Raw genomic sequence first — 21995 nt, 5'->3', positions numbered from 1 at the left:
CAGCCCCTCGGGCTGGGTGGGTTGAGGTCAGACCCCCAACCCCCCTATCCCAGAGAGAGGGAAGTTGGCGCGCGGGGTCCGCAGCCACCCAAGGCCCTCGGTTCCTTGTGGGCGCGGAGATTGGGACCGAGGAGCCGCCCCCCAAATTCCGTGCTCGCTCCGGAGGCTCAGCCGGGGACTCGCTCGTCCACCCCCGCGTATTGCCCACTTGGCCAGGTGCCCAGGTCCAGGGCGGGGCGGCGGCGGCGGCACCGCCCGCAGGTCAAACTGCCGCGGACGCCCGGGCCTGACGCCGCGTGTCTGTGTGTCGGGGTACCGCCCCTCCCTCCGCAGTGGGCCTGGGCCGTCTGCTCCACGACCCCCCCGAGGACTGCCGCAGCGACGGCGGCAGCAGCAGCAGCAGCAGCGGCGGCAGCAGCAGCGCGGGGGAGCCTGGAGGCGCCGAGAGCAGCTCGTCCCCGCGCGCCCCCGAACGCGAAATCTCCGAGCCCGGCGACGCCGAGGGCCCGGGCGGACACCTGGCGGCGATGCAGCGTCCCGTCGCCAGGTCGAAAATCAAGGTACGGTGTCGACTCTGCCCCCGCCGCCACCTGCACCACGCCCTGGCGTCGGGCTCCCGGAGCCGGCGCCCCTCCCTGCCGCGCCCGCCCGCGCACCCGGGCACCCGTGCACCCGGGCACCGAGCGCGCCCTCTGCGCGGCTCCTGCACCTGCCTCTGGGTCTCGGCCAGGGCGGCTCTGCGCGTCCTCCTGTCTGCTGGGTAGCCAACGGCCCGCGCCGCTAAGCCCTGGAGGCCGGCTCCTGAGCCGGCATGGTCCGCTGGGGTGGCCTCTGGAACTGCCTAAAAGAACCAGGCCCAGTTTCGGCCCTCTAGTACCCCATTCTGTGTGCAGAGCCTGAAGAATCACCAGGCCGTCGGGGTTCCCGGGTTCGGAAAGGAAGGATCCAGGCCCTCAGGAATTCCATTCTCTGCGGCGCATTCCTAGCGCTGTAATTCTGAGTTTCACACACTTCCTTGCGTTCTGGAGGCAGTGGCGGCTGTTTGGCACACAGCGAACCTCTCACGGTAACAGCTATTCCCATTAACAATTATGGAGTGCCCGTTAGACCGGAGGTCTGTGCTGGGCACTTTAAATTTTTCATCTCTCTCAAATCTTCCTGAATTAAATTGATGGATAAAGGGGTTCAACTGCAAATTGCCTCAGTGCCCCGCCCCCAGTGGTTTGGAGTTTTCGTTACCCCGCATTATTATTCTTCATTCCCTCCCACCTCAAGTCTTCTAGAATGGTAGGCGACATCTTATCGAGACATTCATCTGGCTTTTCTGGGTAGAACTTACATGATCCCCTGCTCAAATGTATCCGCTACCCGCAAGATTAAGGAATCCCATTCCACTGATTTAGTCAGCTGGAGCCTCAGTGGTGTTTTAGGAATCACATGACCCCATTTCCTAGCCTAGTGGGACTCTGCGGGCTCCAGGCCCTGGGTGGTGGGCGATAATTCTTGCGGGCTCCAAAGGGGTCCTGCAGCCCTGCTGCCCAGGAGGGGGATGGGGGGATGGGGGGATGGGGAGGAGGAACTCTAGTGTTTGCTGTGGATTGGGTAGGACTAGGTTACTTTTCCTGGGCGAGGCCATCCCTCCCTATGAATATTACTGGTTCCTGGGGTTTGGCTTGGGGGCTGCCTAGGGTGCATTTGGTTATGAATTGAGGCTAGTGGCTGGAACCAAAATCCTCTGGAAAGACGTCTTTAAAGGTTGCTATGGCTCATGCTGCTTGGTGTTAAGTGGGCTGCTGAGGTTCAAAGTCAGCCGGCCTGAGGCTTTGTGGGCCCGATGGGGTTAAGTGGGAGGGGACAGTTTGCCTGAGGCTGGTAACTCTGCCCTCCAGGAAATTCTACAAAGTGTCCCACTTGCATATTTATCACCGGCCTGGAAGGACAATTGCAACGTTGTTTTGGGATTGCATGTAGTCTGTTTGCCCCTCGGTCCCCCAATTTCCCAGATTACCCTGGGGAGAAAGTGGCAGGGGTGAAAGATCCAGTCCCTTAACCAGTATTTTAGGAGCTCTCTCTTGTTCCAGGCATACATCGCCAATGGAGCCCTGGATTAAAGGAATAAATAAACCACAATATTATTTCTATGATCTTGAACTACATGCTGCCCCCAGGGCTGGGGGTTGGGGGCTGGGGTAGAGTGTTAGCTCTGCAACCTTCGCACAACTTCCGGAGAAGTTCCATTTGTTTACTAAGGATGTTTAGATTACTTTCCCCTCTCAGCCTCCATCTGAAAATAGGAGACATGTTGGTATTAAGATGCTCCAAGCCTCCGGAATTATCCTCTGTAGTACTGGCCGGTTTCAGAGGATTGTCCAGAGGATTGTCCAAATTACTTGTGACTTAGCATATTGCATAATTCTAGAGTTCCACACAAACCCCGCTGCTCTCTTAAAAATTAGTTTCTTAACCCGAAGAAAAGGAATGCTTCTCCAGGATGAGGCCCATAGGTGATGCATAATGACTGAGTTTGTATGACTTAAAGGCACTCACCTAGCAGTTGGCTCACAGGACTAGGGGAGGGGCAGGTTTGAGCCAGTGCCCCGCAGAGAGGCAAAGTCCCATTTAACATTATGGGGTGCCTGCTCTGTGCCAGGCAGCCAGGAGATAAAATGTTCCCTGCCTCGTAGTCTAGAATCATCTAACAGTAATGGTTAAGCACCTAGGCTCTGGCTTTGTCACTTTTTAGCTGCCTGACCTTGGGTAAGTGGCTAATCCCTCTTGGCCTCAGTTTCCTTGTCTGTGAAATGGGAATAATAATGATACCTACCATAAAGAGTGGTAAACATAATAAGTGAGTGAAGAGGGGAACATGGTAGGTGCCCATTAGCTCCAGCTAGAATTCTCTGAGTTGGTGGGAAGACACAATTAATTAATAATTCTGTTCCAGCAAAAGGAATGCTAAAGCACAAGCAAAGAGGTAATAAATTCTGAGCCAGGGAAAGTTTCTTGGTGTGGATTTGAGGGCAGTGGGGAAGGGAGAGGCAGGCTTTAGATAGAGCAGGGTCATGGTCTGAGCCTGAAGCTTGAGTAGGTAAAGTACTCAAAGTTCTGGTCCCTGAAGATGGAAAATGGACCTGGTAGGGTCAGAGAGAAGAGTGGGAGAAGATGAGGAGCTGGGCCAGGGCGAGATGCTGAAGGGACCAAGCTGAGAGGGGTAGATGTTCCTGCACAGGAGGGGTTCTGGAAGGGTCAGACATCAATTGGGCCCATCTCACTAGCTGTGTTAGGAACACATTATCTGGCCTGAGTCTTCATTTTCCTGACCTGTAAAATGGAAAAGCAATAGAATCGGCCTCTCACAAGGGTTGGTTAGATGAAATGAGGGTGCAGAGTATCTAGCACTTTCAAGCATGTTCTCTAACTCGAGGGAGTTAGCAAACAGTGATGTATGGCAGGTTTCCATAAGGTGCAACGTTTTGTTGCCTACAGTGGGAACAAGGGATTTGCCAATCCGGCTGTGCTGGTAAGTGGATCTAGAAAGGAGTTGCAGGTGCTGGTTAGGAAACGGGCATTTTCCAGCCTATCTGCCTTATGACTGTGTGCCTCGGGGCAGTTTGCAAAATTGTCTCTTTACTACCAAGGATTCAGTAATTTTCCAAACAGATTGAGGTGGAGAGATCATGTGTATCCAAGAAGGCGGTAGTGACAGGTCCAGGTGGCTTTAAGTCTCTTCTGTGTTGGTCCCATTCGCAGGACTTCAGCTGCAGGGCAGAGACCACCAGGAATCCTGACCACCATTGCCCTTTCTTTGAAGGTTTATCAGGAGCTAAGTAACTCTGAATTTAAATCAGTTACTTGACAGACATTTTTCCTTCCTGACTCAGTAGCTGGTGGGACCCAGGTGCAAGTGTAGAGTAGTAAGTGAATCTGTCTTCTCCCATTTTCCCCTTCTGGTTCTCTTCCTTTGGCCTCTCCCAAGGGTACTTTAAAAGGAACTGAGTGTAGAATTCCTTCTAAAGTATTTTTGGTCTTTTACCTGGCTCTATAGTCCAAGTCTTCAAGTTGTGCCAGATGTGGGAACGTGTGGTAGTCTTTTTCCTTTCTTCCCATCATTTGTCACCCAGCCCCAACAACCAGTAATCTATGGCCATTCCTGCCCATCCAACCCCCCGCCCATCCCTGACCCATGATTTTGAAGCAAATCTCATTTATCATATTATTTCAACTGTAATACCTCAGAATGTGCCTCTGATAGATAAAGGCCAAAATACATGATCACACCCACATTAACAGCAGTATTCACATTGCTGATTGTCTTTTTTTTTTTTTTTTTTTTTTTAGATTTTATCTATTTATTGGACAGAGAGAGAGAGAGGTCACAAGTAGGCAGAGAGGCAGGCAGAGGGGTGGGGGAAGCAGGCTCCCTGCTGAGCAGAGAGCCCAATGTGGGACTCCATCCCAGGACCCTGGGATCATGACCTGAGCCGAAGGCAGAGGATTAACCCACTGAGCCACCAAGGTGCCCCACATTGCTGATTGTTTATAAATTTGTATTTTTTTCAGTTTGCTGAATCAGGACCACACAATGTCTACACAGTGTAATCGACTGACGTGTTTTTTCATTTCTTCTATAATTTGTTCACGTTCCCTCCATCTCTTTTCCATGTCCTTATAAGTTAATTATTGAAGAGATGAGTAATTTGCTTGGAGTGTTGCTAACAATCTGGATTTTGAGGAATGCATCACCACGGAGTCTAACACTCCTTGGTCTTCTGTGTTTTCTCTAAATGGGTAGTTGGTTCTGTAGCTGCACTGCCCACCCTGGTAGCCAAAGTCACACGTGACAGTTTAAATTTAAACTAAGAAAAATTAAAAATTAAGTCGCTCAGTTGCATGAGCCACATTTCAGGTGCTCAGTAACCACGTAAGACCAGTGGTTACTGTAGTGGACAATATAGACTAGAACATTTCTGTCATTGCAGAAAGTTCTGTTGGAGAACACTTGCTTTAGATGCTTGCTCAAGTGTATTTATTTTAGCTAAAAAAATATGTCGGGGGAGAGGGTCATCTATTAACATCAAGAAGCACACGGTATTTGGTTGCCTCTCTATGATGTTAGCAGCTGTCAATACTCAGAGTCTAAGGGATTTAGGTTATCAGTGGTTGTGATAGTCTGTTCTTCATTTCTTAGCCGATATTCTTGTATAGAGATTTATTTCCCCTCCCCTGCTGTTTGGATCCCAGTGAGACAGTTCCTTTAGGAAAGGCCAAATAAGATTCCCTTCGTGTACCAGCTTTCCAGCTAATCTGCTGGTTCACCAGAATTCTACAGCGATGGCCAACTTGTTTATTTTTAAAATATTGTTGTGAATCATGGATTTAAGTGGTTTTTAAAAACCCATCCATTTGATTTTTGTAAGAGAGCATAAGCTCTGTCCCTAATTGCTTGCCTATTGTCTTTTATCTCCTGAGGGAGAATTGGCTTCCCCTTGCCCCCGCCCCCATTGTAACTCACTGACCATGTGTCTGATATTTGGCTGACCAGACTCCTCTTCTTGACTCTAGACCTACCAGCTGCAGGGAACATTCCTACCAGGCTCATATCCCCAGCACCTGGTACAGTAATGCCTGACTCATAGGAGGACAGAACTCAACATAGAATAGAAGTGCAGGCAGGATGTAAATGACAACATTTGGAAGGAGATAGGGAGCAAGAAGAAACACAGATCTGGGAAAATATCTGGAAGACATGCTCAAAGAAAGGCTAAATTAATGAAGAGGGGGAAAAGGAATAAGAGAACCATGTAAGTGTTCATTGCACTGGCTTTTCATTTGAAACATGGGTGAAGTGGGTTTAGTTGCAGACAACAGAATCCATTGTCGTTAGCTTCCGCTGAGCATGGTTAATGATAGAATAATAAATGGACCAAAAGAAAGACCAGGATATAATCCCAGAGACACACTGCAGAACTGGCCACTAAGGGAGCTACACGCAGTGGCCTCTATGGCTGCCTGCTCCTGCATCGTGATGCCTCTGCCCAACGAACTCAGGCCCAAATTCAAATCTCCTAGTAGTGTATGTAAACTAGTGGAACCCAAGTCACATCTAAAACTGTAAGGGAGCCTGGGAAATGTAGTTTATAGCTTTTTAGCCTCCACAGTATGGGACGGCCCACCAGGAAAGGTAGGAATAGATGCTGAGAAGAGTATCCATCCATAGGAACCACTCCAGAGACCCTTAAAGCTTGTGTGGTCCAATCCCCTCATTTTCAAGGAAAGAAGGGGAAAGCCCAGAGGGGTTTCCTTGAATTTGACACAGTTTTTAGTAGCTAAGTCCAACCCAAGGATCCTTGTTCTTTTAGGGTTGTTGTGTTGCATTGTGGGAGGTATCTTTGACACTGTAGCCATTAGGGTTGACAGTCTGACATGAAGCTGTTTCTCACCAGGATATGAGACAAACAATAGGATTCATCCTCTCTGTCTCCCCCACACCATGCCCAGATCCTTGGGCATGTCCAGGGGAAGTATAGGTACAAGTTTTGTAGATAACAGAGCACACCTAAAATCTCAATGTGGGCACCTACAAGTTATGCGACCAAGGGCAGGTTAGATCTCTTGGAGCCACAGTTTTTTCCTGGATTATAAGGCTGTATGCTCTTCATTATCCCTGCGTTTGAAAAGGTTCTCCTACCATATAGTGGAGTTGTGAACCCTAAAGAAGTAAGTGATACAGGGACCAGGAGGGAATTTTTTATCCCAAGGGAATTGGGTAATATGCTTAGCATGTTTTTTTTGTTTGTTTAATTTTTTTAATGTTATTTATTTATTTATTTGAGAGAGAGAGCACAAGCAGGGGTGTGAGGCAGAGGCAGAGGGAGAAGCAGACTTCCTTCTGAGCAGGGAGCCTGATGTGGGGCTCGATCCCAGGACTCTAAGATCATGACCTGAGCCAAAGGCAGACACTTCACTGACTGAGCCACCCAGGTGCCCCTGTTTGTTTTGTTGTTGTTTTGTTTTGTTTTTTTTTAAGTAATCTTTTTGCCCAACATGCGACTCCAGCTCATGACCCCAAGATCAGGAGTCCCATGCTCTGCCAACTGAGCCAACCAGGTGCCCCTTGCTTAGTGTGAAAATCTTATCCAAATGGCCACCACCTTCACAGTACTCTCCCACAGGAAATAGGACCATTAATAATTTAATAAACTTGTCTGTTGGAAGCATCAACAGAAAGTAAAGGATTTTTTTTTTTTTTTTGCTTTAGAAGTTTGACAGGTAAGTGACCTTAGCCAGCTTTGAAGTTGGTCAGAGGGCCAGCCAAAGTCCCTACCTCCCAGACACTCCTGCAGTTTTCAGCAGCCCTGATACAATGATTGGTTTGTTTTTGCTGCAAAGACCTGTTCTTTTAGAAGACCTCGAGGGAAACCTGTGTGTTTTTTAAAATGAAAGTAGAGATCCTGCAGGAAACAGGACAGCAAGCAAGAAAGCGCCCCCCAGCCATGGGGTTGGAGAATCACTCAGTCTCTCAAGACGTCTTTCTTGCCCTAAATCAATCTCCAGACCGATGTCACCTCCCACCGTCCATGGTAGCTTCCACATTTCCTTAAGAAGCCTTTTGCGAAGGATTAATTTTGGATAAAGGGTGAGACTGTTGAGCTTTTCCAGAAGGTAGCATGGTGTATATACCCCTTGCCCCACCCACTTGCCCCCGCCCACCACCACGGCAGGTCTGGAGCAGTGCCCTAAAATTAAACACCTTAGTGGGTTCCATATCAAAACACAGGAATATTGACACCAAAGGGGATGAAGTCTGCCTCGTAGCTCCCTGTCTGCTTGGGCCCACTTTTATGGCCGAAGGGAGATAGGTGAGAACGTTGGTTTTCAGAGCTGTTTGGATTTCAGAGTTGTGGATGAAGGACTGGGCCTTGCCTGCTCATACTGAAGGTTAGTTCCCCCCCCCTTTTTTTTTTCTTTCCATCAGAGAGAGAAAATTCAAATGGGCAAAGAGAAACGAGAGATTTGGACCAATTACCTTTTATTCAGGGTCACAGAACTTTGGAACCTGTCTTATGAGTTACATGTTACTGACCTCCAGGTCCTTTGTTTTTGTTTTTAATATTTATTTATTTCATTTGAGAGAGAGCGCAATCAGGAGGGGCAGAGAGAGTCTTAAGCAGACTCCACACTTAGGGTGGAGCTCCACTCAGGGTGACCTCAGGACCCTGAGATCCTGAGTGGAGCTTAAAGCCAAAACTGAGTTCATTGCTTGACTCACTGTGCCACTCAGGCGCCCCCTCCAGGTCCTTTTTACATAGCTTTTCTTATTTAATTCCTTAACAATTCTGAGAGGCAGATACAGTTACTGTGCACGTATTACAGGCTTAGAGAGAGGGAATAACCTCTCTCACACTGTACCCCACAGACTGTAAGTGGCAGAGCAGGGCTTGAACTTAAGGAAAAGGAAAACAGACTCTGCTCTTAGATCCTCGTACTGCTGAAGATGGCTCATCTAATACCATTTTATCTTTTCTTGTTTTTTTTAAGTCATCTCTACACCCAGCATGAGGCTTGAACTCACAACCCTGAGATCGAGAGTCACATGCTCCACCGACCAGGCTCACCAGGCACCCTGCCATTTTGTCATCCTTACACAGGGGAAGCTTAGCTCAGGGATATTAAATGACATCCCACAAGTGGGTGATGGCAGGAGTAGGTTTTTATTTGATCCCTAGCACTCCTTGTCTGTTTGTTCCCCTCTCATTCTGTAACCAAGATGGCCAAGACATAATAATTAGTTCAGGTCTATTACTTGCAGAGTAGGGTAATGAGGTCAGATTTGGTTAACCTTATTTTGAACCTTTAGGAGGTCAGGTATTAGGTGTAAACCTCTGTAAACATTGTAAAGATGGACCAGTGACCTGGGGAGGGATTGCTGGTACTCAGGCCTCTGGGATGTCATTCCAGGAATCGGATATGTTGTCTGTATCCTGCAGCCCGTTCTGGGGGAGAACATTAGGAAATGTGGCAGAGGGACGCCTGGGTGGCTCAGTTGGTTAAGCAGCTGCCTTCGGCTCAGGTCATGATCCCAGCATCCTGGGATCGAGTCCCACATCGGGCTCCTTGCTCTGCAGGGAGCCTGCTTCTCCCTCTGACTCTGCTGCCACTCTGCCTGTGCTCGCTCTCTCTCCCTCTCTCTCTGACAAATAAGTAAATAAAATCTTTAAAAAAAAAAAAAAAGGGGGCGCCTGGGTGGCTCAGTGGGTTAAGCCGCTGCCTTCAGCTCAGGTCATGATCTCAGGGTCCTGGGATCAAGTCCCGCATCGGGCTCTCTGCTCAGCAGGGAGCCTGCTTCCTCCTCTCTCTCTCTCTCTGCCTGCCTCTCTGTCTACTTGTGATCTCTCTCTGTCAAATAAATAAATAAAATCTTAAAAAAAAAAAAAAGGAAATGTGGCAGATCTGGTACCCTGGAGAGAATGTGACGCATTTCTTACTATTACAGTTCCCTGTTGCACTTTCACGAATAACCCCACATTTAGCAGCCTAAGTGTATTTTTTCCAAAGAATTATTTATTTGAGAGAGAGAGAGAGCACACACCTGAGCACAGAGTCAGGGGGAGGGGAGAGACAGAGGAAGAGGGAGAACCAGGATCCCAGCTGAGCAGGGAGCCCGAAGCCGGGCTCTGTCCCAGGACCCTGGGACGCCCAACCAACTGAGCCACCCAGGCACCCCTAGCTGCCTAACTTATTCTGTATTCTAGTTCTGCAGAATGACTGGGCTTAGTTGGGCCATTCCTGCCTGAGGTTTCTCTCATGTTTATGATCAGATGGTGGCTAACTGGGATCTTCTGGGGGCTTGACTGGCTGGATCAGGTATCTGACAGCTGACACTGTTTCCTTTTTCTAGCTGCTTTAGTTACATGGTTCTACCGTCTTTTCAAAGCCTTTATGGATGGACATATAGGTAGTTCCTGGTCTTTTGCCATTACAGACAGAATTTCAGGGCACCTGATATGTGAAACACACTCTGGGATAAATTTCACATTTAGGAATTTATCCTACAAATAGTCCTTCCTTTCTGAGAATTGATATAGTCTGGCAGAAGCTGGCTTCATCAGCCATGGTCTTTTGCCATTTAATTAACTACACTTCTTTCAACAAGGCCTCTTTAAGGCTTCAGATATAATTCGTTAATGTCCGGGTGCTGGATTGGTCACAGAGAGGTGGCAAACAGTGCTTCATGGGTTCCCTAAATGAGCCCCTTGGTGCGGGCTCAGTTTGCCGTCCTGTGGAATGGGGATGTATAGGAAGATAGAGAAATGGAAAATTTGCCTTTGTGGAGGCACACCTGAAGAATTTCTATTTTTGTTTTTGTTTTTCTGGTTTTGAGAACCAGAGGAAAACTCTTCCTGGGACTGCAGGGGAGGGGGGGAGAGCTTAGTCCCCAGTCTCCTCCCCGCTTCTCAAGTTCTCCCCTGTGTTCAAAGGTTTCCTGTAGCTTGGTCAGATGATCCCCTGGGCCTGCACTCCCTTAAACTGTCACTAACCTCTTTTCTCTCTATCCTTCAAGATTTTATTCTGTCCAAGCAAAATAATGCCAGTGATTTAAGGTTTTCATCCTGGACTCTAATAGAAGGTATCCATATTACATGCAGAGCATTTTAAAAATAGGAATTTACCAAAAGGCTGAAAGTAAACAGGAGTTCGGGTTTGGAGTGTAAGTTGGCAAGGCCTTAAGAACATTCTGCAGGAACAGTTCTAGCTTTCTGCACGTTCTTAATCAAACTGCCTGGGTCAGTTGTCTGTGTCTGTCACCAGCTCTCAGTGACCTTTCTCCTGTGTAGACTCGGCCTTCAGAAGCTCCAGATACTCAGTTTGCCAAGACTTGGGTCACCTTTGTCTTTTTTGTTGTTGTTGTTGTTGTTTTTTAATTTTATTTATCTATATGAGAGAGAGAGCACCAACAGTGGGGAGGAGCAGAGTGAGAAGAAGCAGCAGCTTCCCTGGGTACTTGATCCCAGGATCACCCAGGCACTCTGGGTCCTATTTAGTCTTTCACAGCCCTTAAAGGGCTGCAATGCCCAGAATGGGGACTTCCAAGCAAGGAGAAGACCTGCCCCATCCTAGTGACAGAAATAAAGTCTTGGGCTCAACTGGGTCTCCCTCAGGATGAGGGCCAGGCCGTACCCTTTTGGGGGATACAGGGCAGAGCTAGGCTGTGAGCAGCTGGGAGGCCCAGGGTGGCTACCCATTGGGTCAACAGCCCGACCCCTGAGGCCATACTCCTCTGTGCCCTCCAGTGGCCCCTCTGTCTTTTGAATAGAGCTGAGTTTTTTTGGAGGCCCAGGGTAGAGCCCCAAGGAGCACTCTAGCTACCCTTCCCTGCTACCCCAGCTGTCTTTCATTAACTGCTCTCTTGGGTTCAGGCTCGTCATGCAGAACCACACGCAGTCTCCCTGTTGCCTAGTGCCCTCTTCTGGAATATTCTTTGCTGTTGCCCTTCTTTTCCTACTCATCTTTGCCTGGCTGAGGAGTGAGCTCACTACTCACTACTGAGGAGTGAGCTCACTACTCCTGGCGTAGGTGCCTCCCCGAGGTGTGCGTTGCGCCTGGAGCTTCCCCGATATCAGTGGCCTTCTGATGGGTCTGCTTCCCCACTAGACTGGCAGCTTCTTGGGGACAAGCTGTCCTGGTGACTGCGCTGCCTCCAGCTCTGACCATAGGGCCTGCTGCTGACCCAGCACTCCATATGTCCTCTGAGACAAATGAAGCCCCATGCAGACGAGGAGGCCAACCGAAAAACTGTGTGCTGGAGTCTTGTGCCTTCCCCAAGTTCCCTTCGTATTTTGCCACTTGTGAGCCACTGCCCATCAACCCCCTGTGCCCAGGCCTGAGTCAGAGCTTGGGGGATGGGGGGTGGGCAGCAAGCCGCACAAACCCTTGCTGAATTCTGCAAAGGCCTTTACTTGAGGAGATGAGATGAACGCTGAGGAAACATCTGTGCAGTTCGGAACCCTCTGGAACGAGTGGGATAACGGGCTGAACTGTGGGAGGGCCGTATCCTAGCCTCATGTCCCCAGTACAGTCTATGCCATAGTGGCATCTCCCAGGAGAGTCTAGACTCTGCCACACCTGCTGAATCAGAACCTAAATTTTGACAAGAGCCCCAGGGGGTTTGTGCGCACACTGGAGTTTGATGGCCCTGGTCTCACTGGCACAGAAAACTGCTGGGGCAGAAGAAGCTACAGTAATTGGAGAAGCTGCTTCGGGGAGCAGGGAGCAGCTGAGCTGGGTCTTCGAGGAGGGTGATACCAAGAGTGGAGGGAAGCTGAAGGGTGTTGGAGGTTATGGAGGTGTTGAGCCAGCAAGGACCGACTCTTCCTGTTAATGATGCTTGTATGAAAATCAGGTTATGAGCCCCCTTTGTAAGTAGTGGAGTAGTCGGCTCAAGCTTCTAAAGGATTTGATTTGGTAACTAGGAAACCTTTGATGAATATATTGGCTCTGGTGTATTTCACCACTTAATTATAGATTTAAGTTTCTGCCTTTGAAGTGGGCAGCATCGTTGAGGGCATGTGGGACTAGAAGCCCAGGGCTTGGGTTTTTTGTTTATTTTGTGAGAATGAAGCTGTGGGGTCCTGACCAAGTCACTTCCCAAAGTGATCATGTTAGGTGTTCCTATTTTTGTGGGTCAGGAGCTGGGGTGTGGCCCGTCAAGGCAGCTCTACCCTGGGTGGCATTGGCCAGAGTCCCTTAGCTGATGGCAGATATGGGCTGGGCTGGGAGGTACATTGAGGCTTTATCTGGCATCTCAGTAGCTCTGCCAGTGGTCTTGTCCTCCCCATGGATGCTTGAGCTTCCTTGCAGCAGAATAGTCTTACAAGGCAGCCGGCTTCCAAGAGGGAACATGTGGAAGCTGCATAGTCTTTCTCTTTTTTTTAAGAGAGAGAGAAGGCCCACAGTGGTGGGGGGTGGCCAGGGTCAGAGAGAGAGGGGTAGAATCCCAAGGAGGCTCCATCCTCGCTCAGCATGGAGCCCCAATGAGTAGGTCTCGATGTCACAACCTTAGATCATGACCAGAGACAAAATAAGAGTCAGACACTCAACTGACTGAGCCACCCAGGTGCCCCCAGCTGCAGAGTGTCTTAAGACCTAGAAATTACCTAGGCCCTGCCCAGCTCCCCGGGGAGAGGAAAGAGTCTCCATCTGCTGATGGAGGGAGCAGCAGGCACAGGGAAGAAGGAATTGACCGTGTCTGTCTTGGGGGACTCTGTACAACAGGCTCCATGCCCTCATCAGGACCTGGAGTCCTTTTTTAATGTTTTTTAAAAGATTTTATTTATTTATTTGACAGAGACACACAGCCAGAGAGGGAACACTAGCAGGGTGAGTGAGAGAGGGAGAAGCAGGCTTTCCTCTGAGCAGGGATCCCGTAGCAGGGCTTGAACCCAGGACCCTGGGATCATGATCTGAGCCGAAGGCAGACACTTAATGACTGAGCCACCCAGGTGCCCCTGGACTCCTTTCTTTCTGCCCTTCTATCCTCAGCACAGGCTTCCCCCTCGATGGTCCAGAGTGGCTGCTGGAGCTCCGGCCAGCGGGAAGGAGCAAAGGAGGAGGAGGGCACCACCTTCTCCCACCGCAGGAGTACCCAACATCAGTCCCCTCATCCAGCTTCCACTGACTTGCTGTCAGACCCGCAAGCGTAGACGTTCTGGGAGAGCCATTGTGCCCAGAAATCACAAGTCTGTTCTGAGGCAGGCGGGGTGAATGAATGCGGGACAGGGCTTTTGGTTCTTTCTTCCCCAACCCCCTTTGGAAGTTTTAGGTTTAGGGGTCAGGAGCCCCAGCCTGGCGAAACACGGGGGAGGTGCGCCCCGGGCTGAGCTCATGTGCCCGTCTGCACTGAAGCCCTCACCCCCTCCTTCTCTCTCTCCCCAGTTCACCACAGGCACGTGCAGCGACCCTGCGGCCCACAGCTGTGAGCTGTGCGGCAAGGCCTTCCGCCTGCAGCGCATGCTCAACCGGCACCTAAAGTGCCACAACCAGGTGAAGAGGCACCTGTGCACCTTCTGTGGCAAGGGCTTCAATGACACCTTTGACCTGAAGAGGCACGTCCGCACGCACACAGGTGAGGACGGGGGCGTGCCCCTCGAGGTTGCTTTTGTTGGCGGAGCTCCTGCTCCTTGGCCACCAGAAGACCACATCGGGAGCGCGGAGCCGGGTGGCATTTCTGGGGCATCTGGGCTCAGCTCCTGGCTGTGACACCAGGCAGCTGAGTCACCTTGAGCCCGGCAACGCCTCTTTTCAGACGCTATTTTTGCCTCTGTCTGGTGTAGTAATGGCCCAAGTTCTAGGGCCCCTCAAGATGGGTCACGGGCTGGAAGTGTTTTCGGAGTTGTGACCGCCGACACAAGACTCCCCAGGGGCAGAGTTCAGTTGTCACTGGGCTGACTGTTAGAATGGGTTCTTGTGGTCTCACAGGTGGTGTCCTTTGCTCCTTCGTGGGGATGTAAGCCTGTCTCAGATGGAGCTCCTGAGAGCTCAGGAAGAGAAGGAGATGTTCTCCTGTGTGAGGCTGCCAAGTGTCTTCCTCCCCTTGGTCCTTCCTCAGTTTCCTGACCAATGAAGCGTGGACCTGGGTCCTTACCAGCTCAGTTCACAGAAAATCCTGGGGGTGCCCATTGGCCTCTCTCCCAGCCCTTCTGAGCCCTTCTGGTTAAGGCCTCATTAGTTTTAATTTAGAAACATCTGGCTCCTATACTTCCCCTTGAAGCCCACAGTTCCACACCTCCAAAGAGGGATCTTTTGAGGATAATTCTGAGGATGACATTTCCCTTCTGAAAATTCTCCAACTCTAGATGAGATGAATCCAGACTTCTCATCTTGGTGGACTTCATGTAAGCTCCTTACACTCTGGGTCCCACCTTCAGATCCCCACCCCATCTCATCCTATCCCATTTCATCTCATGTAAACCCATCCTGTCCTGACCATTCAGACCCGTCCTGGTCATGACCTGTTCTCCTACAGCCTCATAGAATTTACTGTAGATAGTCTCCCGATCCTCCAGCCCTTTCAGAGTTCGGGGTTCCCTCTGGCATCTTGGTGGGATAGGAAGATGTCCATTGCTCCCTCCAGAGGGAGATCCCCAGCACTTCTGTCCTCACCCAGGGCCCTTCTCTGATCCTGTCTATTCAGATTTCTTTTATAACCTTCATCACACTGTTTGGTTCTGAGAGTGCTGGCCAGGACCTCTTTCCCCGGCCTGGGAAGAGTGTCCTCCGTCTGAGAGAGTTGGCTAGCCTACTCAAAAGTTCTTTTTTCCTTTTCTTTTTTTCTTTTTATTTTTTAAGATTTTATTTGTTTATATGACAGAGAGCGATCACAAGTAGGCAGAGAGGCAGGCAGAGAGAGAGGAGGAAGCAGGCTCCCCGCTGAGCAGAGAGCCCGATGCGGGGCTTGATCCCAGGACCCTGAGATCATGACCTGAGCCGAAGGCAGAGACTTGAACCCACTGAGCCACCCAGGCGCCCCCCTTTTTTTCCTTTTAAAAAACCTTTTCTGAAGTGTATTTTTCATTTAAATGGAGCACGCTGGAGAAGTGCTAGCAAATCATAAGTGCTAGCAAATCATAAGTTTGACGAGTTGAGGAATTTTTACAAAGTGAACACACCCAGACAACTAGCACTAAGACCTCGAAACAGACTACAGGAGTCTCCCTTATTCACGGGGATTCATTCCAAGACCTCAGTGGACGTCTGAAACCACAGGTTGCACCAAACACTATATATCCTAAATGTTCATAACCTATGATAAAGTTTAATTTATGCACTGGGCACAGTAAGAGATTAACAACAATAACTGCTAATAAAACAGAACAATTAGAGCGATACACTGTAATAGATGTTAAGTGAATGTTATCTCTGTATCTCGAAGTACCTTGTCGTACTAGACTCACCCTTCTTGTGATGATGTGAGATGATAAAATGAGTCCGCGATGAGAGGAAGCGAGGCGAATGACGTTGGCACTATGACGTACTGTTAGGCTACTGTTGACCTTCTGCTGATGGGTCAGGAGGAAGGTCATCTATTTCTGGACTGTGGTTGACCATGGGTAACTGAAATCACTGAAAGCAAACCCACAGACAAGGGGCCTAACATTTGTCCAGCCCACAGAAGGCCCCACTCCTCTCTGTGTCACTATCCCCCTCCCTCCAAGAGGCACCACTTGTGTGACTCGTAACAGCATGAATTACGGTGCCTGGTTTTGAGCATAGTAGAGATGGAATCATGTACTGTGTCCTCTCCTGGGTCTGGCGGTAAGGCTTCTTTTTTTTAGTCCCTAGCAACCAGTGAATCAGCAAAAGTTTGATCTCTGTGTGGCCAGTCAGGCCCCTTAGGCTGGAGTAAGGAGAATGCTGAGGGAGCAGTGGGTTGGCCGGGGGGTCCTGTGGGTTTGGGTAAGCTGGTTTTTTTTGGGAGGTGATCTCAGGAAGCATAATGAGGGGCTACGAGGGAAGATGGGGAGGGAAGACAACCGATAAGAACCAGCTAATGAGCGGGTTATCACTGTGGACAGCTGGGGCTCAACCCCACTGGGGACCCTCTGAGGAACCATGTAGAATGCTCCATAGAATTGCTCCAGGGGTGAGGAAGATGGGCTATTTATCCAGAACTCCCATTCCTCCCTGATGGGGAGGGACCTGGGACCCTCGTTTCGTAGGCAGCTCCTCCCCTCAGCCTCTTGCAGGTCTCTGGGGAGAGAGATGCAGAAAGGCAACTGACTTTCCTGGAACTGAGGTGACCCAGTGCAAGGCTCGGGGGTGGGGGGTGTTGACAGTGTCCTCTCAGGACAAGAAGGGTTAGCAAGCGAGGGGGGTGGCTTGGCAGAGGCTGGGAATCCCTGCAGGAGGTCACACATCTTCTTCAGACAGCAGCAAGCCCCGAGTAGTCACTTTCCTCCATGCCAGGCCCTCAGCACTTAACGCTGCTGTCTCATCCCCAAGGAGTCAGCGAGCCCCACTCAACAGATGATCAGATGGGGCTCAGGGAGGTCAGACAACCAGAAGCGGGCAGGGAACCAGACCAGCTCATGCTGGAGTTCATGGTCTTCCATTTTGTCAGTTCCTTCTCTGTTCCCTTTGCCTCCCAGTGCCTTCCTTAGCACGGGAGTCTGAGCGTGCATGTTCTGTGGCACCAGGATACCCGCAGAGTGAGCAAGGAGGAAGATGGCCGGCATCTCAGACTCCTGAGCTCCTCCCTCTCTTGCTCCTCGAAGGTGACATTTCTAGTGACTCAGAGGGGCTGAAAATTACTAAAGTTGGTGAATCATAATGCCTTCCACCTCGTGCTTTTCCTGAAGAGCTTCAGTTTACTCCATGAAGGGAAGGCATCTAGGAGGGGAAGAGCTGCAGCCGTCCTGGCCACAGGCAGCCACCGAGCCCCCAGCATGTGGCTGGTCCGACTGAGATGTGGTGTTAAGCGGGAAACACTAGATTTGGAAGATTTAATGCAAAATGAGAATGTAAACCATCTCAGTTTTTGATGTTGATTCCATGTTGGAATGGTAATATTTTGAATACATTGGGTTAAAATATATCATTGAAATTAATTTCACCTGTTTTCTTTTTACTTATTTATTTATTTGTTTGTTTTTTAGAGAAAGTATGTTTGTGGGGGAGGGGGCAAAGGCTGAGGGGAGAGAGAACCTTAAGCAGGCTCCACACCCATCATGGGGCCCGTGTGGGGCTCGATCTCATGACCCTGAGATCATGACCTGAGCCGAGATCAAGAGTTGGATGCTGGGCACCTGGGTGGCTCAGTGGGTTAGACCGCTGCCTTCGGCTCAGGTCATGATCTCAGGGTCCTGGGATCGAGTCACGCATCGGGCTCTCTGCTCAGCAGGGAGCCTGCTTCCTCCTCTCTCTCTCTGCCTGCCTCTCTGCCTACTTGTAATCTCTGTCAAATAAATGAATAAAATCTTTAAAAAAAAAAAAAAAGAGTTGGATGCTCAACTGACTGAGCCACCCAGATGCCCCTCTTTTTACTTATTTTAATGAGGCTACTGGACATCTTAAGATTACAGAGTGGCTTGCACTTTAATGTCTGCTGGACAGCATTGACTTTAAGATCAAATCTACAGGTAATTTAAAATTTTTTCAAACATAATTTTGCTCCCTTAAATGATCAACAAATAGAATTACAGAAATGTCTTGAACTTGTTTTTCCTGCCCTGGTTTATTTGCTGCTGGAAATGTGCCTCCAGGTAATAAGGGACCAGAATGGGGAGCAAAGGGCTTACTGGCAAATTAGGTGGTAGCAAACGAAAAAAGGATTTCTGGCTTGGGGATGCAACCACGCCAGCAGTGGAAGGAGCAGCCATAGTGTCCTGGTGGGAGGGCCTGCCCTGCCTTCCCTCAAGCTCTACACAAAAGGGTTAATCAGTAAAAAGAGCAAAAATCTAGGATTCTCATCATCATTTTCAAAGTTCGTATACATAACCTCCCTGGTTCCAAAAGACCTTACCAGAATGCTGGGTTTGATGAAGACGTGAAGGTCGGATTTTTGCTATTGACGATTACAAGTAAATGTATTTTGACCAGAAGCAAAGATGTGTGAACGCAGATATGGGAGACAGTAGTTGAGTTAAGTCTGTATTTGCTTAGATTCTGACTGGACCAGTCATGACTCATTTAAAGACTTAGCTGGGATCCCAGGACCCTTCTATTGAGAACTGTGGCTACAGCATCAATGAGGTGGGCAGAGAGAGTGGTGGAGAGAGCCAGGATTAATCTCTCCTTCCCCCAGGTCTCCTCCTGTCCTGTGCTGGGAGGGACAGGGCCTCTAAGGAAAGACTCAGAACACAGAGAGACACCTCGAAAGAGACCCAGGGAAACCAGAGCCTGTAAATGTCTTACCTTAATATCCAGGTGGATGAAATAAAAGATTAAGGGTGTTTGGTTTGGTTTGGTTTGGTTTGGTTGACTTCACCAAGAAAAAAGTAACTCAGAGGGTGAGTGTGTGTGATGGGGAGCGGGGATGTTAGTCAAATGGCATCTGATTCAAGGTTGGAAGACAAAAACTGATGCACAAAAAACTAACATTTTGTGAAAACAGATCAGCAAACAAGGGCTGTTTTCAATCCAGACTGTCTTGGGTCAGGTTCCCTAGGAGCAGATTCTGAGATGTGCTTCTTATAAAATGATTTCTTGAGGGAGGGGTCAGAGGAAACCTGCAGGGAGGGGGGAGGGGAGTTGAACAGGGCAAGGGCAGGGAGTGAGCAGAGATGTGGCCTCAGCCTGGTCCCGCGGGGGGCTCTGGGGTGTGAAAACACTATAGGCAAGTGGGGGACACTTGGATGTCAGTCAGACAGCCGCCTCTCCCCTGGGCTGGGAGGTCAGTTGCCCAGTGCCCATTCCTTGGAGAAGGGGGCAGTCGGGAGCCATTAGTGGGCCACACAGGATATATGCAGCATGAAGCACTAGCTAGCCAAGGGGGGGGTCTGCAAATGGACCAGCAGCTTCCCTGACACACATAGTAGAGGAAACTGCTCTATTTTGGAGTTGACAGGACCGCTGAGGCCAGTGTGGGAGATTCTGGTCAAAACCGAGAGAAGCGGCCATGAGCTTGAAAGAAGTGAATGTGGAATGACTGGGTGGCTCAGTCGGTTCCAGACACGCCTTCCTTCAGCTCAGGTCGTGATCTCTGGGTCCTGGGACTGAGTCCTGCATTGGGCTCCCTGCTCAGCGGGGTGACTGCATCTCCCTCTGCCCCTCCCCCTCTGCTCAAGTACTCTCCCTCAAATAAATAAAATCCTAAAAAAAAAAAAAAAAGAAGAAGAAGAAAGAAACGAATGTATATTCCGTTCTCCTCCTGTGAAAAACATCATATCACGGGCCTGTTTTTAGAGAAGATTCTTTTGGGTTTGTTTCAATGTTTAGTTTGAACCAGCTGGAATGCCTCCTAAGAACGGCCAACCATGGAAGAAAATGATTTGCCTTGTAGCGGGGGATCCGTATTCTAGAATAAATGTAATACCCAGCATTTGCATGTGTCTCACTCAGCACTGAGTACCCCACTTCACTGCTCAGGACCCAGCACCACCAGCGGCATGTGGGCGCCTGTCAGGCAGAACCACGTTCATCCAGGGCCACAGCGTGGCCCGGGCATTGTTGACTGGTATGGCCAGATGTGCCAAGGTCCCTCAGACAAGTTCAGCATTTACTGAAAGTCTTTTATTTTCTTCTGGTTCGGAAAATGGCTACTGACTCTGTAAGAGACCCCAGCCAGTGAAGACGAGAACTTGTAAGCCACTCTAAACAGCCGAGAAGGCCACACGCATCTGCGGGGTCCCCAGCGCAGACTTCAGGGGTCTCGTGCTGTGAGAAATAACCCACCTTGGTGATAACTTTCTGACTCTGGAATAAAGGAGGCCATTCCCATTGCCGGCCATTCCTGAGGAAGTTTCTGGAGTTCCAGAGAGAGAAGCTGAGGAATGTAGACTCAAGGAGGCCGGGGAGGTGAGGAAGGGGCATGGGCCCACCGCAGTATCTGCCCCACCCCTTGGGACGCCCTCTGGCCTTATCTTCCATCGGGCCACATTGAGAGGGACTGGAAGGCAAACAAATCCCATCTTGATTGAAGAAGAGGAAACAATAGTGTCTTTGTTTGGAACCTACAGGGAAGGATTGACTCGTCCAGGAAAAATGCAGATTGGGAGAAGCTTGGAGTGGGGCAGATGGCAGAAAAAGAAGAAAGGAAACTCCATGGCTAGGGAGTTCAAGGATGTCTGGTGGGATCGCCTCCTGGGCTCATCAGGCTGTCCCTGCTCTATTTCATTTTGACTTACTTTTCAGCTAAAGAAATAATAGGAAAGTGGGGGGTGGAAATGAAAGGGAAGAAAAGTAAAGCCTTCCTCCTCTCCCAAGTCCTTAAAGTTCCACGCCCGAAAGCATACCACCAATTAATATTTATCCCCCAAAGTTGTTAATACACATTGCTTTTTTCATGTCATATGTGCCTTGGATCCTCTTTCATATCTATACAGGCAGACACGTCTCTTTTTAATAGTTGTCAGGGGTTTTCTTAATATGAGATTATGACAATTCCAGTGTGGAGGCACCATGATTTCCCGTTGTCCCAAATGATGAACTTGTTTCCATTCTCAGAGTTGTCTTCCCCTCCCTTCTTTTCTTCCTTCCTTCTTTCCTTAAATGTAAGACTGCCGTGAATATTCTTACACCTCCTTTGTCTACCTGTGTCCGTCTTTCTGTAGATAATTTCCTTAAAATGGGCCAGAGGTCAACATATGGCAGTCTTTGGTAGGAACGGCCACCAATACACATAGCAGTCTTTGGTGGCCACGGCCACCAGGGAGGCTGCCCTGAAGACCCACTCCCACAAGGAGGACTATAAAAAGCTTCTTGCCGAAGTTCATGATTGTACAAGTTCAGCAAGGGAGCACCGGGCTGTGGCAAGGAGAGCAAGCAGAAAGTACCTGTAGCCAAGAATTTTTTTTGGAGATGTGTGATGCAAAGCTTGATTTTGGTAATAGGAATAGAAAATTTGAAGAGAAGAAACCCTTTTGGATGACCCAATGCAGTGTTTTTTTGGATAAGGTCAGAGAGGCCATTTGGCACAACATTCCAGAGGGTCACCAACAAAATGGAGGTCTCTCCACTCTTCTCTCCACCAGACCCTCATGACCATATTGAAAACAATTACCCTTTTTCTCTCTGCACTGGGAAATAAACAACACATCCCAAAGTGCATGTGAAGTGTCTATATTGAGCCAATGTAAAGACATACTACATATGTACCCGCCAGCCAGTTTAGGAGGAGAGCATACTCTTGTTCTGTTGAGCTGGACTGTAAACTCTCAGGGCTGTATCCCACTGAGTACATAATATGTGCTGGGCCCTTTGCAGGTGATGTCGCCATTAATCCTCTGACCGGCCTAACAAGGGGGTATGAATGTTATCCCCATTTTGTGGGTGAAGAAACT

The 21995-nt window shown here is 49.4% G+C and overlaps 1 protein-coding gene across 4 annotated transcripts in view; it reads left to right on the top strand.

The window, feature by feature from the left end:
- Positions 1-21995, top strand: part of OVOL2 (ovo like zinc finger 2) — a 29575-nt gene that overhangs the window by 2265 nt on the left and 5315 nt on the right. For 2 of the 4 annotated variants that reach the window (XM_044263498.1, XM_044263499.1), the window contains exons 2-3: positions 334-560; positions 13933-14122. In XM_044263498.1, the coding sequence (XP_044119433.1) occupies positions 334-560; positions 13933-14122 (417 nt within the window). Of the gene's footprint in view, positions 1-93; positions 217-333; positions 561-13932; positions 14123-21995 lie in introns of all 4 variants that reach the window. The other 2 variants (XM_044263502.1, XM_044263501.1) reach the window with 2 other exon arrangements.

Source organism: Neovison vison, chromosome 8 (genome assembly GCF_020171115.1).
Source record: "Neovison vison isolate M4711 chromosome 8, ASM_NN_V1, whole genome shotgun sequence".
Classification (NCBI taxonomy): Eukaryota; Metazoa; Chordata; class Mammalia; order Carnivora; family Mustelidae; genus Neogale; species Neogale vison.
Note: the sequence above shows the minus strand (reverse complement) of the source record. Positions and strands in the feature narration are given on the sequence as shown.